The sequence below is a fragment of the Notamacropus eugenii genome, chromosome 3 (genome assembly GCF_028372415.1).
Source record: "Notamacropus eugenii isolate mMacEug1 chromosome 3, mMacEug1.pri_v2, whole genome shotgun sequence".
NCBI classification, from domain to species: Eukaryota; Metazoa; Chordata; class Mammalia; order Diprotodontia; family Macropodidae; genus Notamacropus; species Notamacropus eugenii.
This window is the reverse complement of record NC_092874.1, coordinates 203,078,441-203,096,135: the sequence shown is the minus strand read 5'-3', so window position 1 is coordinate 203,096,135 and position 17,695 is coordinate 203,078,441. Positions and strand designations below refer to the sequence as shown.

The following is a 17,695-nucleotide window of genomic DNA, read 5'->3' as shown; positions in this document are numbered from 1 at the left end:
TCTCCCCCTCCCGAAGATGGCAAGTAATATGATATAGGTAATACAAGTGCACTAATGTAAACATATTTTTACATTTGTCAAGTTGGGAAAGAAGAAACAGAACAAAAGGGAAAAGTCACAAAAAACAAAAAAAGCAAAAATACTGTGCTTCGATCTGCATTCAGAGTCCATAGTTCTTTCTCTGGATGTAGACAGCATTTTTACATCATGAGCCTTTTGGAATTGTCTTGGATCATTGCATTTCTAAGAAGAGCTAAGTCAGTCATAGTTGATCATCACACAATGTTGCTGTTCCTGTGTACAGTATTCTCTTGTTTCTTTCTCACTTCACTCAGCTTCAGTTCATGTAAGCTTTTCCAGGTTTTTCTGAAATCTGCCTGCTTTTCATTTCTTATAGCACAATAGTATTCCATTATATTCATATACCACAACTTGGTCAGCCATTCCCCAGTTGATGGGTATTTCCTCAATTTCCAATTCTTTGTCACCACAAAAAAAAAGCTGCTATAAATATTTTTATACATTTAGATCCTTTTCCCTCTTTTATGATCTCTTTGGGATACAGACCTAGTAATGGTATCGCTAGATCAAAGGGCATGTACAGTTTGATTGCCTTTTGGGCAGAGTTCCAAATTGCTCTCTAGAATGGTTGGATTGGTTCACAACTCCACCAACAATGCTCTAGTGTCTCATTTTTTCCCACATCTTCTCCAAAATTTATCATTTTCTTTTCCTGTGATATTAGCCAATCTAACAGGTGTGAGGTGGTATCTCAGAATTATTTTAATTTGCATTTTCATATGACTATAGATAGCTTTAATTTCTTCATCTGAAAACTTGCTTATTCATATCATTTGACCATTTATCAATTGTGGAATGACTCGAATTCTTATAAATTTGAGTCAGTTCTCTATATAGTTTAGAAATGATACCTTTATCAGAAACGCTGGCTGTAAAAATTGTTTCCCACCTTTCTATTTTCCTCCTAATCTTGGTTGTGTTTTTGATGGCATATTTTGCACCACTTATTGTGTTTCAATAATCAGTGATAATATGCTTCACTCACTATGTCTCTATTGCCTTTTGGGTGACCCATCATTTTCATATTTTCAGAGACTGGTATTCTATGATTCAAAGTCATATACCATGTATGGAAAAATATATTACAAAAAAGATAAGTTTTTGAGAGATATTTGTGGTTATAGGATTTCCCAAATTCAATCCAATTTAACCTATTCACTTGCCATATATTTCTTGATGCAGTTCGTTGTCCATATGCACTGTCTGCCTACATATATGCACTATATGTGTAGCCGTTTTGCCATCCAAGTGTATATAAGTCTGGATGATAGCTGATTTTTCCTCTCTGGATTGTTAGGCTCATCTTTTAAGCAGAATTACTTTAGGAGAATCTGCAATGTTTTGGGTCTTGATCAAATCAACATGATGTCACCTGCAACAGGAGCATCTGCAGGACCTCATCATCTATATGGAATCAGTCTTCTATTTGAACTCTGATGGATATTTTCAATAACAGCAGCAAACACTTTTGGTGTGTAACTATTCCTATTCTATGCCCTGTTTCATATTAATGATCAGAGGGTTGTCAAATATCTCCATTCTTGCATCAAATGAGGAACATTATGTAATTTTAACATGCATAGAAAATTCTGTTGAAAATATTTAAAACTGCAATTTGATCTAATAAATCAAATACTTTTTATAGTCCACAAAAAAACAAGCATAATAGGGTCTTCCTACATTCTCTGCACTGTTCAGTCAGCTATATGACTAAAGCTCTGATCAGCCTTTGTTTCCTTGTGCTGTTTTCATCAAAGATGCCCCTGATAGGTGTGTAAATTATTTTCATAGAGATTCTGTAAATATGAAAAGCAGGCACATGAAATAATATTTTATATCCTCCTTCTCACTTTTTTTAGTGATTCCATATGGAATTTTCCCCCAGTTATCAGAATTCTTTTTTCACATATCTCACCTAACTCACAATAAGATAATTTTAATTGTATCTGAAAGTGATCATATCTGAGAATATGACCTTACTCCGTAGTGTGTTTACTTAAGTCAGTACCAACATTCTGCACTGAGGTTTTTGTTACGCTTTCTTTAATAGGTAGATAAACAGGTTTGGGGACTTCACCTTGCATGCCGTATCTTCTCTGGTTTATCCTACTTTGATATTTTGACCCTCACTCTATGAACTCTAATTTCTCTCATCTAACTGTAAACAATCGTTATTTGAGATGATTTCCACATCAATCATCAAACATTTCCTGTCCGTGAAGATATAGTCAATTTCAAAAGTCAGTTTTGGTCAGTTTTCGAGTTTAAGATGTCCACGGGAGCGTAATTAATGCTAGCGGACAAGGGTGATGGGGACGGACGTTAAGCACTTTGAAAATCCTCCAGTGCTACAAGAATGTCAATTACTGTTTGTTGGGAACGGGCGTGGGCGGAGAGATGACTAGTCCAGAGTCCCGCAGCCAATGAAGCGTAGGAGCCAGGCCTCAGGCCAGCCTCGTGATTCCAGTCCATTAAAAGCCCCGCCCCCCGCTCCCGCCCCGCTCCCGCCCCCAGCCCCGCCCCCGCCGCCATAGAGCTGGGAGGAGCCGGTTGCCTAGAGCTCCCCATTCTCTATGGTTGAAAAAGAGGAAGGAGGACGAGGTGATGACGTATGTGCCCCATGCTCATCACGCCCCGCCCCCCACTAGACAACTTCCGCTCGGCTGGACGGTGGAAGGAGAGTGCGAGGACTGAGAGGACGCTATCTAGCGCGATGCGATCGGTCAGCTACGTGCAGCGAGTAACTCTGGAGTTCAGCGGAAGTCTCTTTCCGCAAGCCATCTGTCTGGGCGACGTCGACAACGATGCGGTACGTCATGGCGCGTGCGCGCATTGAAGGAAGCAGACGGACGTGTGACGTGTTCAGCCGGGCGGAGCGGGAGGGGAAAGGGAAGCTTGGGGTTTCGGAGCATGCTAGGGAAGCTGTGCGCATGCGCCCTGCGCCTGGAGGAGTATTACAAGCCGGAAATGACTGAATAGGGATAGCAACTACCCATCCTCCACTTCTCATCTGCGGGCCTCTAGGGGGTGCTTTGTCCCTGCCCCCTGTAGGAACTTGCTAGACCTTTTTTACAAGTTCTCTGGAAGGGGTTGAGCTTCTCCAGGCGAGGAGAGTGGTAAAATGGTGCATAATGTAGTACCAGTCATTATGAAACGTATTGTAACGCGTAACATAGTGTGTTGGTGGGCTGGTGGTTGTCCTTGGTCTTCGAAGAGGACCAAAATGCCGTCACTTGGCCGATCAGACCAATAGGAGCTCAGGATGCTCAGGTTGGGCACGGGGGTCCGGGGGAGTATTTGGGGTCGGGATCCCAAAGTTGCGCATCCTGCGTTTACAAATACGTAAATACATAATAATATATAATGCACAGGACCTCTCAAGGAGTCTGGGGAGAATGAGAAGGCTTCCGGGGAAAAGTGACATTTAATTTTTGGCCTTAAAGGGTGGAGAGAAATTAAGCAGCCCCAGAGGAGGGTGGAGGCCTGAGGAAGAGTCCTGGGAGACCAGGAATTCAAATCCAGTTAAAGGTACTCCCTAGCTTTGTGACCCAAAGCAAGTCACTTCTCTCAGCCTCAGTTTCCCCATTTGCAAAAATGAAGGTAATAATAGTGCCTACCTCACAAGGTTATTTTAAGGATTTTGATTCAATTCAGTAAACTTTTATTAAACATCTACTATGTGCTAGGTGCTCTGGTAAGTGCTGGGGATACAAAAAGAGTGGCCAGTCCCAGTCCTCGAGAAGCTTACGGTCCAATGTGATCATATTATGAAGAGCTTTGCATGCAAGCTCTTACTATTATTCATGACCTCATAGGATTTGGGAGGTGTCTATTATAGTGGAAAAAGTCCTGGGTTTAAATTCTAGCTCAGCCTTAGGCAAGTCCCTTCCCAGTGGCCCTCAGTTTTCGTTTTTATAAAACAATGAAGGTGGGCTGTATGGTCCCCTCGAGCCCCATCATTTTATAGATGAAGTGAAATGACTTGCCCAAAGTAATTCAGCGAGTAAGTAGCAGAATCAGGACTCGGTTCTCAGACTCCAGATCTCGCATGCTGTTATATTTCTATTATACTATACTAGGAGTAGCAGCTAGGTGGTACAATGAAGAAAGTGCCAGGCTGGGAAGCAGGAAGACCCATCTTCCCAGTTGCATGACCTGGGACAAGTCACTTAAGCCTGTTTGCCTCAGTTTTCTCATCTGTGAAATGAGCTGGGGAAGGAAATGGCAAACCTCTCCAGTATCTTTGCCAAGAAAACCCGCAAATGAGGTCACAAAGAGTTGGACACAAGTGAAATGACTGAACAACCACCACAGAAGGATGAATTATCCCTCTTCTCCTTCCCTTAGCCTACTGGCTTTCTTCAAGACTCAGATGAAATCTTTCTTTCTACAAGAGGTCTTTCCAGTTCCCTCTCCCACTACCCATCATTGTTACCTTCCCTTTAAAACTGCATCTCTCATATGTTAAACTATGCACACATAGCTGTTTGAATGTTATCTTTCTCCTTTAGAATACGAGCTTCTCAGGGGAGGGCCGATGTTTTTACCTGTCTTTTTATCCTCACCTTAGAACGTTGTCTGGCATATAGTAAGTGTTGAATAAATATTCGTTGACTGAGCAGAGAGCATGAACATGGCATTGGGGGCGTGGGGGAAGAGTCCCTCAGTTTGGACTGGATCATAGAATGTGCTAGGTGTTCAGCCCTCCAGTCAGGAAGCTAGGAATAGGACCTGTACTCTAACTGGGAGGAAAGCTTTGAAAACTGGGGACAGATCCCCAGAGGACCTCTTCAGTTGCTGGTTTGTTTTCCTCTTGAGACTATTTCAATTGATATTTTCAATTGATTTTTAAATATAATTCTTAATAAACCACAGCTTAAGACTTTTCCTCTATTGCTTCTATTTATATTAATATATTATACTTAACTTATTTATATTTTATAACAATACAATTTGTGATAAATCATATTAAATTATATTATTATTAGAGTTGAAGTCTTAAGAGACACTCACAGGTGATTGTGTCAGGTATGGTTGTATGAGGCGCCAAATAATGAAGGCATTCATCTGAAGAAATCGGAAAAGACTTGGAACTCACTTTTCATCTGCTATCATTGCTGGCACAAGAGGCCAGTGAAAGGCTGCTTCCCAAGATTCACTGGGAATTTGGCCACAACACTGGAAGGAGGAATAGTAGAGAGTGAACCTCTCCACTTAAGAGACTGTTCACCACTTGAGGGTGCCAGACACACAACTCAGGGGATTAGAACACAAAATATACTTTCTTCCCTGCATCCCTTCATCCACTGTCTGTCCCCACACTCCCTGATACACACACACTAATGATCTTGTCAAAAAAGGGTCAGCTGTTGAAGCCATATTGTGGGTAGGCTTTATTTTTTTATTCTGAACTAAACAAACACCAAATCAAATGAGCATTTCCATATATATATATATATATATAGAGAGAGAGAGAGAGAGAGAGAGAGTTGCATAACAGGACATGACTGCATAAGAAACTGTGAGTCTCTTATGTAAAGCTTGCTTACTTTTCTTTAAAAATCTATTATAAATTCAATATGTAATTTTCAAACTTGTCCTACTGATACATGATTCCCTCTGGTCTTTCTCGTGTTCTTTTCCTGTTGGGGGAGGGAGGACTAGTACCCTTCACCCTGTGCCCTTCTTCCTTCCCCATAGCTGATAAGAAAGGCCCTTACAAAGTAATCAAACAAAACCAATTCCCACATTGCTCATGTCCAAAAAATGTGTATCTCCTTCTGCTTTGTTTTACATCTGTCAAAGTTGTATGTCTTTACGTTGTTATAATTATGTAAAAATTGTTCTCCTGGCTCTGCTCACTTCATTTGTATCAGTTCCTTCAAGTCTTTTTTCCCAAGTTTCTTTGAAACTTCTTTTCTTACAGCACAGTGATAATATTCCAACATTTTCATATGCCATAGCTTGTTCAAACATTCCCCAATTCATAAGCACTTCTTTAGTTTCCAGTTTTTTGCCACCACAAAAAGACCTGCTATGCACATTTTTAGGTTTGTTTTGTTTTTTTTTATCACTTTAGCATATAGACCTAGTAGTGGTATCAGTGGGTCTAAGATTATGTATGCAGTTTAGTAACTTTTGGACATAGGTTGAATGCTTTCCAGAAGAGCTGGAACAAATCCAGCTCTAACAACAGAGCATTAATTAATGTGTCTATTTTTCCCTAGTGCTTCCAACAGTTTTCATTTTTCTTTTCTGTCATCTTCACCAACCTCATGGGCATGAGATAGAACCTCAGAATCACTTTAATTTTCATTTCTCTGAATTATTAGTGATTTAAAGTATTTTTCGTGTGGCTATTTATAGCTGATGATTCTCAGAACTATTTATCCAGCTTTAACCTTCAGACATCTCAAAGTAGATGTCCTGTAGTCACCTTACACTCAACATGACAAAAACTGAACTAATTTAATTATATCTCTCCTCAAGTCCTTCCCTCTTGCTGTCTTTTCTATTACTAGAAGGGCACCACCATCCTCTCAGTGACCCAGGCTCACAACCTAGGTGTCACCTTCCACTCCTCACTCTCCTGTGTCCAAACTGTGGTCAAATCATTGCCAATTTGACCTTTTGGAACGTCTCTGATAAATGTATAGTTCTTCCCTCCATCCTCCCATCTCTCTTCTCACACACCCTGGAACAGGCCCTCTTCGACTCATGCCTGGACATTGCAGTAACCTGCTGGTTCATTTCTCTTGTTTCAAGTCTCTCCCCACTCCCACCCAGCTGCCAAAGTGATTTTCCTAAAGCACATGTGCAACCATGTCATCCCCCCATTTGATAAACTCCCGTGTCTTCCTGTCACCTCCAGGATCAAATATAAAATCTTCCCTTTGGTGGTCAAAGCCATTCATAACCTGGCCCCTTCCTACTTTTTCAGTCTCCTGACTCCTTTTGTTGTCATTCTGTCATTTTCAAGAATGGCTGACTCTACATGATCCCATTTGGGTTTTGGGGTATTTGAGCTTTTTTTTTTTGGCAAAGATACTGAAGTATTTTGCCATTTCCTCCTCCAACTGAGGCAAAGTTAAGTGACATGCCCAGGATCACAAAACTAATAAATGTCTGAGACCAGATTTGAACTCAGGAACATGAGTCTTCCAGATTCCAGGCCTGTCACTTTATCCACTGAGTCACCTAGCTACCTCATATTACACCTTACCCCCCCCCCCCCCCACACAGTACTCTGTAATCCAGTGACACTGGCCTCCTGGTTATTCCCCTAAAAGACTCGTCATATCCCAAGTTAGAGGATTTTTACTTGCTGTCTTCCATGCCTGAAATGCTCTCCCTCCTTATCTTTATTTCCAGACTTTCCTAGCTTCCTTCAAGTCCCAGATAAAATCCCACCTTCTCCAAGAAGCCTTTCCCAACCCCCCTTCATGCTAGTGCCTTTCCTCAATTTATCATCTCCAATTCATCCTATATAACCTTGTTTGTGCTTTTTTTTTTTTTTTTTTTACATATTTTCTTCCCTGTTAGACTGTGAGCTCCTTGAGGATAGGGACTGTTTTGGGTTTTGGTTGGGGTAGTGAAAGGTAGTGGGGGAAGGTTGGTCTTTCTTTGTATTCCACATTGCTTAGCATAGTGCCTGGCACATAGTAGCATTGAATAAATCCTTGTTGACTTGACTTGACCATTCAGGTTTTTTTCTTACACCTTCAAAATTTCTGATAATGTTGCTTCCTTTCTCTGTCCCAGAGAGAAATTTGAATTTTTATAGTTAACTAATGTATCCATTTGGAGCTTATTGCATTATATGGTATGAAGTGTTGCTGCTCTAAACTTAATTTCTGCTAGCCTGCTTTCCAGCTTTCCCAACAGTTTTTGTTGACTAATAAGTATTTAATTCAGTAGCTGAGGTTTCTGGTTTCATAGAACACTACTAGAATAATTTGCTTCTCTGTGTTATATACCTAATATGTTCCACTGATTGACCAGTATTCATCAGTACTAAATTCCTTTGTTGATTGTGACTTTGTAATATAGTTTGAGATATGGTATAACTTAGACTTCCTTTCTTCTTCCTTTTTTCATTATTTTTCTTAAGATTCTTTTTTTTTCTTCTTGAGATTTTTTACCATTTATTCTGCCAGATACATTTTGCTATTACTTTTTTTTTACTTCAATAAAATAAACTTTTAATAGTTTGGTTGTTATGGAACTAAATAAGTAAATTAATTTAGGTAATATTGTCATTTTTATTGGCTCAACCTAACCATGATCAATGGAGATTTCTCCAATTATTTAGCTCTGTTTACATTTCTGGGAGTTTCATGTAGGAGTTTCTTTCAGTAAATGATGAGAGAAGTCTTATTATTTCACTTTGTTCTCTGATTTTACTAGGTCTGGACAGTTTTAATTCATGATTTATTTTTTGAAATATGATATCTAGGCTCTTTTGTGTTGTTTTTGGTCCAATATTAGAGATATTTCTCTCCTTGACGTTTTCTAGGTCAGGTCTTTTTTATATGAGGTGCTATATGTTTGCTTTTTTTTTTAATTCTTTTTTTAAAAAAAATTTTTATTTCCATATTTTTTCCTCCATTCATACCATATATTTTCTTGGTTTTTTTTTAAGTCTTTCAGTTTTTAGTAGAGTCATTAACTTATGTTTGCTCCATTCTGATTTTCTGAATCTGTTACTTGGATAAGATTTTGCACCTGTTGTATTAAACTATTAATTCTCCTTCCAAGTTTTTCCTCTCCTACTCTCATTTCAGCCTGGTGGTGCATGGATATATATAGCTGGGCCTGACAACAGGAAGACCTGAGTTCAAATTTGACCTTAGACACTTAATATTTGTATGACCTTTGACAAGTCACTTAATCTCTGCCTCAGTTTCCTCAACTCTAAGATGTGCATAATAATAACACCTACCTCTCAGGGTTGCTGTGAGGATGAAATGAAATAATATTTGTAAAGTACTTAGTACAGTGCCTGGCAAGAAGTAGAAGCTTTAGAAATCCTAGCTATTATTATCATTATTATTTTTTCTTCTCTAATCCTTTCTTCTAGAACTCTTGTTTATAATGTGATTTTTTTTTTTAAACTCTTGCTCCATCATGTCTTCTAAGAATTCTAGTTGACCTTATTGTGGAGAAGTGTCCTTCTTTGAGACTTTGTAGATGTTAAGAGTATTCTCTTCTGAATTTGTGTCTTGGGTATTCCCCGAAGGCATATATATGGATATAGATACAGATATTTTTGTTTATTTGTTTATTCATTCTTCCAGCTTTATTTCCTGAATCATGGCTTTGTGTTAGGGCTGGGCTCTGCATAATTTAAGAGAAAATCTCAGACCTTTTTGGTCCAGATCTATACTCTGTTGTCCTGCTGCTGCTGCATTTTCCAGCAATTTAGAACTGTGTTCTTCAGGGTACGTAGGCCAGAGAGCTATAAACTTTCAGCATTCCCTGAAGGTTCAGATCTAGGATGAAGTTTGATTGCAACCCTTCTAGTCTGAGTTTTGCCAGCTCCCAACCCTATTTTGGGTGCAGCTGCAGATTGTTGGAGCTCCAAGAAACAGCCACTAACCCTAGTCTGTCAGAGCTAGAAGGCTGTGCAGGTTCAAAGCCATAGAACTGTAGGGTCTCCCTGTGCTCATCTGTGGACCCCAGCCTGAGCCTGTCGTCTGAATTCAAGATGCTACTCTGAGGTCAGAGTGATAGAGTTGCTGACTTGCCCTTGTGCTTCCTGCTTGGTATACAGCCTCAGGTTGCGTTAATAATTGTGCCCCTAGCCCTGGTATACAGTTGCAGGCCTCAGCTGCATCAGTCCTGTCCTGGATCAGTGACCTCATTTTGGAGGCACAGCTAATTCTTGCTTCTGTTCCTGCTCTCCCCGGTGTGAACTGCAGGCCCTGTTCACAGTGAATCCACATCTGCTTCTTGTCCTGGCATACAACATGCTCTCCATCTAGGTCTCCAGGCTTTAAGGCTCTGTGCAGGCCTTCCTTGCTTGATCCCCTCCCAGCCTTCTGGCTATATTTCTGTGATAACCTGGGTTGAAAAAATGACCCACTGTGGTTTCTTCTTGGATTTCCTGGTGGCTAATAAGTCTCATTGTGCCTCAGTTTTTGCTAGAAGTTAATTGTGGAAGAGAGCTAGCCTCTGTTCCTTCCTTCTACTGTACCATCTTTGGTGGTCCCTATATATTTGTTTCTATTCTTTGCTCCCTTGATTGGATGAGAATTCTAGGTTGATCTCTCCAAAGCTTAATATCTAGAACTAAGGTTGAAAAAACACATTCTTTGTTTATAGTGGGTTAATTGGGAAGAATTGGGGATGAAGCTAGGCAGTAAAGGGATAGGGGCATTGAATTAGGACCTTGAATTCCAGTACTGAGAGAGTCACAGATTCTCTACCCTTTTCTGGCATCCAGTGGGCTAACATAAACGTTAGATAAAGTAAAGAAAGCTTGGGAGCTTGGGAGACTCAAGTGGTTCCATTTCTTTAATTCTTTCAATTCAAATAGGTGTTCAGTAGTACTTTTAAGGATATGATTATGATCAGTCAACATTGATTAAATGCTTACTATGTGCCAGGCATTGTGATAAGTGGTGGGGATACAAAAAGAAGCAAAAGTTTCTGCCCTCAAGGAGCTCACAATCTAAAGGAGGAGACTATGTAAAGAAACGTGTACAGAGTAAGCTACAGGATAAATGAGAAATACAGAGGGAAGGCACCAGAATTAAGGTTTCCTGAAAAAGATAGGGTTTTAATTGAGACTTAAAGACAACCAGAGAAGTCAGTAGGCAGTGTTGAGGAAGTGAGGAGGCCAGTCATGAGAGGCAGCCCAAGAAAATGCCTGGAGCAGAGAGATGGAATGTCTTATCTCTGGAACAGCCAGGAGTCCAGGGTCACTGAAATGGAAGCTAGGTGTTAGGGAGGAAGGTGTAAGAAGACTGGAAAGGTAGGAAGGGGCTAGGTTATGAAGGGCTTGGAATGTCAAACACAGCATTTTGTATCTGTATCTGGAGGTAGTAGGAAGCCACTGGAGTTTCGAACTTTAGAAAATTCACTTTGGTAACTGAATGGAGGATGGGAAGTGGGGAAAGACTTGAGGCAGGCAGTCCCACCAACATACCATGATGATAATGAAATATCAAGGGATTTTTAAATTTTAATTTAACTTTTCTTTGTTATATTTTAAGTTCTGAGCTATCTCCTTCCCTCCCTCCCCACTCTGCTTTAGAGAAGTCCACCGTTTCATACATACACACATACATACACATGTGTGTATGTGTATGTAAGTATTTATAAAACCATAGTGTGCATACTTCTGTTTATCAGTTCTTTCTCTGATGATGAATAGCATCTTCCTTCATAGGTCCTTTGTAGTCAATCTCAGTATTTATAACACCCAGAATCATTGAGTTGTTTGCAGTTATTCTTCAAACAGTGTCTCTGTTACTGTATATGGTGTTCTCTTGGTTTTATTTATTTCACTCTTCATTATTTCATGCAGATCTTTCTGTGTTTTTCCAAAATTGGTTAACCTGCTCATTATTTCTTTCAGCATATTAATATTTCATCACAATCATATACCATAACTTGTTTAGCCATTCCCTAATTGTTGGGCATCCCAGGAACAAAGTTTAACAACATTCATCAGGAATTCTAGGATTTCCTTGGGGCTGAGCACAGAGTGAAAAATTTGTGATGATAATTATTCTCTGTTCCCAATGACATTTCTCTTTTTTCTCTGTCTGAAGTTGAATGAGCTGGTGGTGGGAGACACTGCTGGGAAGCTATCAGTCTACAAGAATGATGACACCCGGCCATGGATCACCTGTTCCTGCCAGGGAATGGTCAGTATTGTCCTCTAAGAGGTTCCAAGAAGGGTAAATTGTCACCTTTCTCCTTGACTTTTATAATAGTTCTTGTATGGAAAACAGCAAGGAAGCTGTTCAGGCTGGAACACAGACTACATGAGGGCGTTTAGTCTGTGATCAGTCTGGAAAGCCAGGGTGAAGCCATATAGTTAACAGCATTTAAAAGATACACCAGACTCTTTGTCTGAAATATATTCCCAGGTCACCTCTGCCTCTTAGAATCCTTAGCCTCCTTCAAAGCCAGCTCAGGTCTTCCTGCATGAGGATCTGCCTAGTTGTTGGCTGTCTCTCCGTCTTGAAGTTACTTAGCATGTCTTTGCATGTGTTGTACTCCCCCGCTGGAAAGTAAGCTTCTTCATGGCAAGGCCTGTTTCCTTTTTGTCTGACTCACTACCACTGAGCACAGTCTTCTTTACATAGGAAGCTGTTGATGTAGGGAGCACTTAATTAGACTGTTGATTTGAGGGATATCAGCTTGTTTTGCTGTGATTCTTTTCAGCTTGTTTGTGCTGACCTAGCCTGTAGTACAAGAGCATGTCTGTGTATGCAGAATACATACATGGACGAGTTCTCAGTGAGTGATAAATATTAAAGCTTTTCATCCTCCCTAATTCATCCTAGAAGAATTGAGGTAAATTAATGTTTCCTTAGTACCTTAAGGCTCTCTGGATCATCTTCTCTTTTATCTTGCAGCTTACTTGTGTTGGGGTAGGAGACATATGTAACAAGGGAAAGGTAAGCATTCAGATTTACCTCAGATAACAGAAGAAATTATGATTCTCATTCCTCCCGGCTCCACTGAAAGTAATGACTCTTACCCGGCCTTCCTTTAGGGTATATTGGGTGGCTTTAAAGCATGACATGACCTGTCCTCTCTCATCTCTTTACTTTTCTCCATTCACCAATGTTTCTCACATATCTTTGTTTCTCTCAGAACTTGGTGGTGGCAGTAAGTGCTGAGGGCTGGTTTCATCTGTTTGACCTGATGCCTGCCAAGACTCTAGATACCTCTGGGCACCATGAGGCACCAGCGGGCGAGGAGCATCGACCAGTGTTCAAGCAGCACATCCCTGCCAACACCAAAGTCATGCTGATCAGTGATATTGGTGGGCCTCAAGTGGCTTTTCAGGCACCCAATGGGTAGATGGTAGAAGAAGAGAAAGGGCAGAATAGTTAGGAAGAAGAGAACCCAGACCTTTTTCCTCTCTTAGAGAAATGAGCACTGGAAGATCATATATCATGAGAACAGATTTCTATTAGTCTTGGGCTAGGCAGTTGTAGGGGAGTGCTTTCTAGGTAGCTATCCAGAAATGTTCACAGTGGAGGGAGTATGATATAGAAAAGAATTGAGGTGGGCAGGTGGGTGAAGATAGTAGACCAGGAAAGAAGATATAAAGGGGTAATAGTAAAGTTGGATAACAGGGTGTTATGAGTACAGGAGGCCAAGTACTAGACCCAGACTGTTTGAGTTTAACATTATTGTGGGTTGGAAATAAAGATTTAGTAGATAAGTTGGTAAGAGGTATCAAAGTGGACATGTTGTAGAATAGATCATGATATGGACACCAGACAGAGAATGGGAACAGTAGTGGTGAGAGCAAGTAGGGATAGGACTGATGGGCATAATTTGAGCACTAGACCTCCCTTATTTCTATGTCCACAGATGGGGATGGGCGCTGTGAGCTGGTGGTAGGCTACACAGACCGTGTGGTGAGGGCGTTCAGATGGGAGGATACCAGTGATGGCATGGAACATGTGACTGGACAGCTGATTTCACTTAAGAAATGGCTACTGGAGGGACAGGTGAGCCAGTGGCATGGAGACCACAAACTAGGGAAGAGAGGGGAAGGACAATATAGAGAAGGTTTGATGGGTTGAGTGGTTGAAGGATGAGGCAATGGAGAAATCTTGATAGGGAACATCAGAAGGATTCATTTTGGAATCCAGGTGTTGGGATAAGTTACTAGTGGGAAGCAGGGGCATTTAGGAAAAAGCAGCAAAGAGAGGATAATCCAATCTGGTTACTTTGGGAACTCCAGAATATATCCTGGTCTGCTCAGCAGCCTTCTACATTGCCCTTTCCTCCTACTACATGCAAAATACCTTTTCTTTCCTTGCCAAACTTCTCAACTTCGCGATTCTATCTTAAGCCACCTCTCCTTGATACAGGTAGACAATCTGTCAGTGACTCTGGGGCCTCAAGGAACTCCTGAACTGATGGTATCCCAGCCAGGCTGTGCTTATGCCATTCTACTGTGCACCTGGAAAAAGGGACCCCTCCCTGTTCCTGAGGAGTGTAACAGGTAAGATCACCTGGGGCATGGGCATGTGTGTTTGAGGAGTACAGTTAGCACAGAGAAGTAAGATGGTCTCAAAGATAACAAGTTGTGGTGAGAAGGGTTCCTGAGGGTGAGTCCCTTAGGGAAGGGCTTAGCTGGGTCCCAGACCCAAGCTCTTTACTGCCTAGAATGCATTCAAGGACCCAGGGAACTTTGGTTTCCATTTCTGCACTATCAAGAAGAGAGAACAAAACCTGTCCCATTTCCCTCATCTCCACTTACTACTTTGGTCAACAAGTCAGGAAAGGGATGAGTATATAGAATATTCTATAATCCTAATGGCAAGGATATTCTCCGGAGACCTCAAGCTGGCTCAGGTTCTTTTGGGAAATGCAATTCCTTTGACTTTCTATTTTACTAACAATAACAGTTGGAAATTATTTGATTTTTGTACCAGCCCTGTGATAATACTTCAGGTATTATTTTTCCCATTTTGCAGATGAGGAAAGTGAGAGTCAGAGAGGTTAAGCAATTTATCCATCTTCACACAGACACTGTAAGTGTCTGAAACAGGATTTGGTCCCAGGGCTCTCTGTACTCTAAGTCCAGCTTTCTTTCCACTACACTATACTGCCTCTCCACTAAGTTGTACAGTCTTCTACCCATAGAGAAACCACTGCTGTCCGGGATGTGATCCTGCACCAAACATCTGGCCGTATCCACAATAAGAATGTCTCCACCCACCTCATTGGCAACATCAGACACGGTAAGGAAGGCTGGTAAGAACTGTTCCTGCAAGTATGAGAGAGAAGAAAATCCTCTCACCTGAACCTTTTCCCTCTGCTAGCTGTACTTCCCCTCCCAGATCCAAGTCATCTACTTTTAACCTCATCCTCCTGGCTTTGTTCTCATTCTTATCTTCCTCGTGGACCTCACTGATTCCTTGATGCCCTTACCTTTTTATCCTGCACAGGTCGAAACAATGAGAATTGTGGCTCAAGTCTCTTTGCCCTCTGCACCCTTGATGGTGAGTTCTCCCATTGGCTTTCTCTGAGGTGGAGGAGGAGAGGCAATTGTATACCCATTGGCCTCATTGTTTAAATCACCTGTATTGTTTTCCCTCTACAGGAACTCTAAAACTCATGGAGGGAGCAGACAAGCTGCTGTGGTCAGTACAGGTTGATCACCAACTTTTCTCCCTAGAAAAACTGGATGTTACAGTGAGTAGAAGATTAGGTGGGGAAATAACATTTCTCCTTCCCTGTGGGCCAATAGTAAATTGAACTTTTTTACACCGCAGCTACCATCCTCATTAAACTGTGTTAACCACGTCTACTTTGAAAGAGAATAGCCAAGTCATTTGGAAGTGAATTTAAAACTGCCCCCGCATCCCAGCCATCTATATTTGCCTTAATTTTGTATCACTTTGATATTTTTCAAAATTAGTAATAAGGTGCATAGAGATCATGGGGCAAAAAAGTGGCAGTGAGGACCTACTGACTTGATGCAGACCTGGCTTCAATATGTACTGGATTTTTTTTTTCACATCTGCTACTCTTCCCTGGATAGAGGTGTTTCCCCTTAGTTTAGGGGAGGACTTGCCTTCAGCTATCCTTATTTTCCATCTCCTCCATTGTTTATTTTCTAAAAGCAATGACCAAGACCCACTTCAGTTTTTTCTAACCCTCAAAGAGATTCCTTCCCATTCCCACATTTTTGTCCTTCCCTGACTGCTTTTAGGGTAATGGAAGTGAGGAGGTAGTGGCATGTGCCTGGGATGGACAGACATACATCATTGATCACAACCGAACTGTGGCTCGCTTCCAGGTGGATGAGAATGTCCGTGCCTTTTGTGCAGGTAAACTTCCCTGCCTTTCCTTTGATTATCTCACACTCCCTGTGTTTTCCTTTTTGCCTCTATGCAGGCTTTGGTAAACAAGCGATCGTTTACAAAATGTAATTAGGGTGTAATAGAAAGAAAATTGGACTTCTGGTATTATATCACATTACTTTATTCAAAGGTAGTAGTCATTCTCCATTTCCACTGAAGAATTATAACAAGAAGCAGCAGATATCTTAAAAAAAACTTCATTATAGTGGTCATAAGACAGAAATGATTGACTGAGGACAATCATAGAAATCTCTCCTGGACATCTTTAATAATGGAAGAGAGTCTTATCTATCTGAGCTGGTTTAAGATACTGTCTTGTCTGGACCTAGGGGAATGGAAATGAGTCTTCTTAATTACAAATTTGTTCTTATTTCTAAGTTGAACACCTTGAGGAGCAACAGGTCAGTTAAAGAGCAGTTGGTGAACTGAAATGTAACTTAGGGTAATATATACTCAGCATATACTCTAGAATACATAACTCTGGAGACCTGCAAGGCTTAAGCTATCTTCCCAGGAAAGGGCTAACACCATGGAAAATCCTGGCTGTATAAGTGCAAAGTGGGAGTTCCTTATTGTCTGGTCCCCTAGTAGCCCAGGAGTGACAGAAAGAAAGTAGAGTGATAGCTTCATCTCTTTGCTCAGTACTCAAGGAAAGATGTAAGACTTGGCCAACTCTAATCCCAAAATCTTGTTCCCTGCCTCATCATTTGTAGGCATGAACCACTAAACTTTTCTTTCCTTATCCTTTACATTGAGGCCTGTATGCCTGCAAAGGAGGCCAAAACAGTCCCTGCTTAGTATATGTGACCTTCAACCAGAAGATTTACATATATTGGGATGTGCTGCTTGAGCGAATGGAGTCCACCAATCTGGTGAAGGTGCTGGAAGCTGAGCCAGAGTACCGGGGCCTGCTACAGGAATTGGGTGTGGGTGAGTCCTTCAGAAAGTGAGGAACGGGAAGTAACTCTCTGGGATTCCCAGAAGTCCAGCAATTTTCCATTGTTCTTTCTTTTGTCCCTAGATCCTGATGACTCTACTGCTGTCCGAGCATTGATCCATCAGACACTTTACTATCCAGATCAGCCACAGCCAGATAATCCTTCAAGCAACCCAGATCCTTCTTAACTGGAAGTGCTTTCCCGGGGGATGGGGGACTTTCTTTTCCAGTGTGGAAATGACCAGAATAGAGTGATGCAGAAACTTAGTGGTACCTGCACCACTATGACAGCAGCTCAACTTTAGCCTTCCCTTACTTCCTCACCATCAGTTTGACTGCTTTTTTTTTTTTTGAGGGGAGGGATTGGGGGGGAATGAGATACAGTCAGCTCTGGCCCTTTTTGTTGTGTGCTTCTTGCTGCATTTACCTTTTTGGGGTCAAGGGAGGAAAGGCTCCACGGGAGCCCCACCCTATCCAGAATGCTACTTTTTATGTAGTGAATCTGGACACATTATCATTAATGGTAACTAGTGGGAATGAATCCTCTGTCTTCTTGCACTCTTTCAAAGACTGAAATGTATTTCATTTACTTTCATCTTCAGATCATCTC

General features: G+C 41.2%; 1 protein-coding gene across 2 annotated transcripts; it reads left to right on the top strand.

Moving 5' to 3' along the window:
- The first annotated feature begins 2,613 nt into the window (after positions 1-2,613).
- ITFG2 (integrin alpha FG-GAP repeat containing 2) lies at positions 2,614-17,674 on the top strand. 2 transcript variants are annotated; one of them, XM_072654036.1, is made up of 12 exons: positions 2,614-2,890; positions 11,859-11,954; positions 12,672-12,713; positions 12,913-13,084; positions 13,642-13,781; positions 14,148-14,281; positions 14,926-15,023; positions 15,231-15,284; positions 15,386-15,477; positions 15,998-16,115; positions 16,905-17,078; positions 17,170-17,674. In XM_072654036.1, the coding sequence occupies exons 1-12, from the start codon at positions 2,693-2,695 to the stop codon at positions 17,271-17,273; spliced, it is 1,422 nt and encodes a 473-aa protein (XP_072510137.1). In that variant the 5' UTR covers positions 2,614-2,692; the 3' UTR covers positions 17,274-17,674. The 2 variants fall into 2 exon arrangements, with proteins under 2 accessions (XP_072510137.1, XP_072510138.1); XM_072654037.1 differs by lacking the exon at positions 2,614-2,890 and adding an exon at positions 3,134-3,205.
- Positions 17,675-17,695: the final 21 nt, after the last annotated feature.